Below are 3,639 nucleotides of genomic sequence, written 5' to 3'. Positions count from 1 at the left end.
CATAGCAGATCTAGATACCCTCCAAACACAAGTTTAGAAAATTTACAAAAACAATAAAATCTAACACTGTTCTCCACACCTATAAAAATATCTGACTGAGGTTCGGATGTAAGAGACAAAAGCAGTAACAAGACTGAAATAAGCAGCCCCATGTATACTAGGGCCAGAAAATATCGTTTACTTGGAAGGTACGCACTGAAATATGAGAACCAATATATCTGAAAAATCAGCTAGCTGTCCCAACTCTATATCTTCTGCAATATATTTGCTTCCTCGCTCCAAACCGCAAAAACAGTCGTCATGGGTAGAAAGACTAACGCACAGCTACTGTGATTCACTGCCATGTCCATGCAAAACATCAGGTTCCTCAATTCGTGCTCAACGTCCACTGTTTTAAATGGAGACCATTTCTCTCCTTCTACTTCATCTATACTAAAGTTCCCATAAAGACATGTGACCCGTACAAACTAAGACTATGCGCCCTTCGCAACCAGTAACACATGTGCCACTAAGTGTTCGTGAGACGATGTCAACTGTTATGTTCTGTGGCCCCTTGATTACATTCCATTGTTTCTGTTGCACATCGAATGCAACTATGCTCAAACAATCCCCGTCGTCAGGTAATTCATTTAACCAATAATATCTCCCTTTCGAATGTATGCCTTCCCCTTGAGGTCGAACTAGATTGCCCACACAGTTGTTTCTAATTGAGTCGACATATTAGTTTTGGAATCATACATCTCTACCACCATAAAATTTTGTGAAGTAGAGTCCCTTTCTGGTAAAGGTCCTTCCCCAAAGGCGTTCCACATGTCAAACTCCCTGACATCTTCTGTAGAATTCCTTCCCATGATAAGCGTACAATGTGCCGTGCTTGTATCAAAAGTTAGACTAATGAAATCCCACGATGTATCTTCAAAACGTTCTGGAAGTTCTATCCAGGTTTGGATGACAGGATTGCATATGTAAATTTGATCATTTCCACTCCAACAACAAAATATGTTCTTGCAACCTGCCACCACAACAACAGGGCTCGGAAGAAAATCCAAAGACAGACTTCGAAATTTGTAGCCAGTTTCTATAACAATCCATAGGTTTTTGACGTACAATGGCTGAGGTGAATCAAGGGATGTTAACTGTTTCCTTCCCTGAACAATCAGAAATGCCTGACTAGAGGAACCTGCTGAGGTGGCTGCTAAGTCTCTGAACTCCGCGGATTGAAACATTTCCTTCCAAGACTTGCAAACTGCGCGAAACCTCAGAATGCTTTCCATAGGCAGTCTTGCCAAAATCACCATTAACAGGTCTTGTGTTACCCTCTTCCATATCTCCTCTATCATTTCCATCTTGCTATTCCCTTAGATATTGCTGGCGCTCAGGTCAGAACTGTGAGTGAGGTATGGTCAGAAACTGATTTGCTTGGCCACTGGGCTTACAGTGTCCTCCGGCGAGCGTGGACTTGATATTCCTTTCGGTCCCCTTGTTCTGATGGTGTTTTCAGCATAGTGTGGTAAATCCCTCTATCAAGAGGATGATGCTTTTCAGCATAGTCACAGGTGAATCCCTCTGTCAAGAGGAAGGTGCTCTTCAGCACATTGTTATGGTGAATCCCTCTGTCATGAGGAAGGTGCTCTTCAGCACATTGTTATGGTGAATCCCTCTGTCATGAGGAAGGTGCTCTTAAGCACAGTTTCAGGTTAATCCCTCTATTAAGAGGAAGACAACATTGTTTGTTTATGAACTGCATCAGAAGCAGTTGGTGAATCCCTCCATGTGAGGAAGTGTTTGGGTAAGATTGAATGCCCAGCAGTTGAAATTAAAGGCGAGTGTTGGAATGTTAATTCCAACTGCAGCAGGTTACAAGTTACAGGCGGACCGTGACAGCAATGGCAGCGCAGTGATCGTGAGTTTTCCGGCGTGGATTGACCAGAAAACGGGACGGAATTCTCTCGGGTTGATTTCAGGTGAAAGGAATAATCCGGCAAGGAGCTCCGAGAAAATATGGAGCTGACACGTGGCTTACCACTGACGTAACGCAACGTCACGTTCTCGGAAGGTAAACCTCAGCAGTTGTATGGTTTCCGATATCAACCTCCGCCGTCCGATCTCCTCGCGTGTTGTCAGCCGTCGATCTGTTGAAGGTGCACGGGCCTGCGTCAAATCAATGTTTGCGTGGAGTGAACGACTTTCTCCTGTTGACCGCCGTAGAAGAGTTATGGATTTTAATGCTTGACGCAGTTTTTTTTGGTGAACGCCCTTTTAAATGGTTATGGGGCACATTATCATTTTGTCATATGTACGTAGTTTTGGTGGAGTCCCATTAATATGGGTATGGGGGTAAATTTTTTTATATGTTGTTTATATATATACGTTGTCTTAAAGTATACGGAGTGGAGTCTTTTAGCTAGTGCGTATTATGGGAGATATGTAAGAGAGCGCATGTAAAAAGTTTTTTTTGGTGTGTGCTGTAGTCATTTTTTTTAGTGCCTGCGAGCAAGTTTTATGGGTATGGTGGCTGCGCACAATGTGAGTGCGTTTTTTTTTTATATATGTGATGCTCATTAAAAACCAGAGGAGGAGAGAAAAGAATAGTGTGCACAGCAGTGCATGAAAAAGAGCAGAAGTGGAGCATTGTAAAATGATGGTGCAGTAAAAGGTGAAACACACAGCAGTGTGTAAAAAGACAAGAACAGGGTTGTAATGTTTTGTGTGGCATTTTTGTGAAACAGAGGTGTAAGAAAAACCATGTGTGGTTTTGCACAGAAGTGCATAAGGAAAATGGTGGAGCGCATTTGTATGCATATGTAAATTTTATTTTACAGCAGTAAAGTGTTTTTCACTGCAGTGAATGTAAAAGGGGATTTACAGCAGTAAACCCAGCTCAGTAATTTCTCAGGGTGAAAACAGAGTTTTTGTTTAATATTGTTTTTGGTGAATTCCTCTCAGCAAAGAGGATGAATGTTTGTATGAGGCTTTATATTTTAAGCAATAGAAATATTTTTATGCTGTGTAATGGATTGTTATGAGTCATTTGGTTTTATTAGCTTCGCTGTGCAAAGGTCCTGGAAGAAAGGAAACAGAGCATTGGCTCTGTGGTGTTAATGTTTGTTTGGTTTTGGTATTTTCCCACTGAAAAATACCCAACAGTGGTATCAGAGCTAGTCCAGGCTCTTTGAAGACTCAAAGAAGCTGAAGGAAGGTGTTGTTGCAGCAGTCAAACCTCTCCAGCAGTGTGAAGTTTCAGCCAAAGGGATTCAGGTATTTCTCAAGTTTTTGAGTTATTATTAAAGGAACAGTCAGTGATTTAAAAAAAACACAGTCAAGTATTTAAAGCCTAGATAAGAATGGCAAGGTCAAAGAAGAAAGCCTCCAAGCCTGCTAAAAATGTGTCTCCCTCCTCTATTAAAATAGAAGACAATTTATTTGAATACATTTTGTTTGAAACCCCAAAGTTTGATGGAAACTTTGATGTATGGGAAATAAAGATGAGGGCTTTCCTAATGTCTGAGGGGATTGAAGTCTGGGAGTCAGTGATTGATGACAGCAAGATGGATAAAGAATCCATGGAGTATGATGCACAAGCAGCAAAGACTATCTTGGATGGACTCCCTGATTCTGTGAAGAGGAATCTAGGAAAAT

The 3,639-nt window shown here is 41.4% G+C and overlaps 1 protein-coding gene across 1 annotated transcript; it reads right to left on the bottom strand.

Moving 5' to 3' along the window:
- Nucleotides 1-680: 680 nt before the first annotated feature.
- Nucleotides 681-1,346, bottom strand: LOC149209893 (F-box/kelch-repeat protein At5g15710-like). The gene has a single exon (XM_089398790.1). It carries the CDS (start codon nucleotides 1,344-1,346, stop codon nucleotides 681-683), a length of 666 nt encoding a protein of 221 aa, XP_089254916.1.
- Between the last annotated feature and the right edge of the window lie 2,293 nt (nucleotides 1,347-3,639).

This window comes from Pinus tabuliformis, chromosome 1_2 (genome assembly GCF_031772625.1).
Source record: "Pinus tabuliformis cultivar Carrire ecotype Pingquan chromosome 1_2, CPIR1, whole genome shotgun sequence".
Classification (NCBI taxonomy): Eukaryota; Viridiplantae; Streptophyta; class Pinopsida; order Pinales; family Pinaceae; genus Pinus; species Pinus tabuliformis.
The sequence above is the reverse complement of the archived record's forward strand: the minus strand, read 5'-3'. Positions and strand labels throughout refer to the sequence as shown.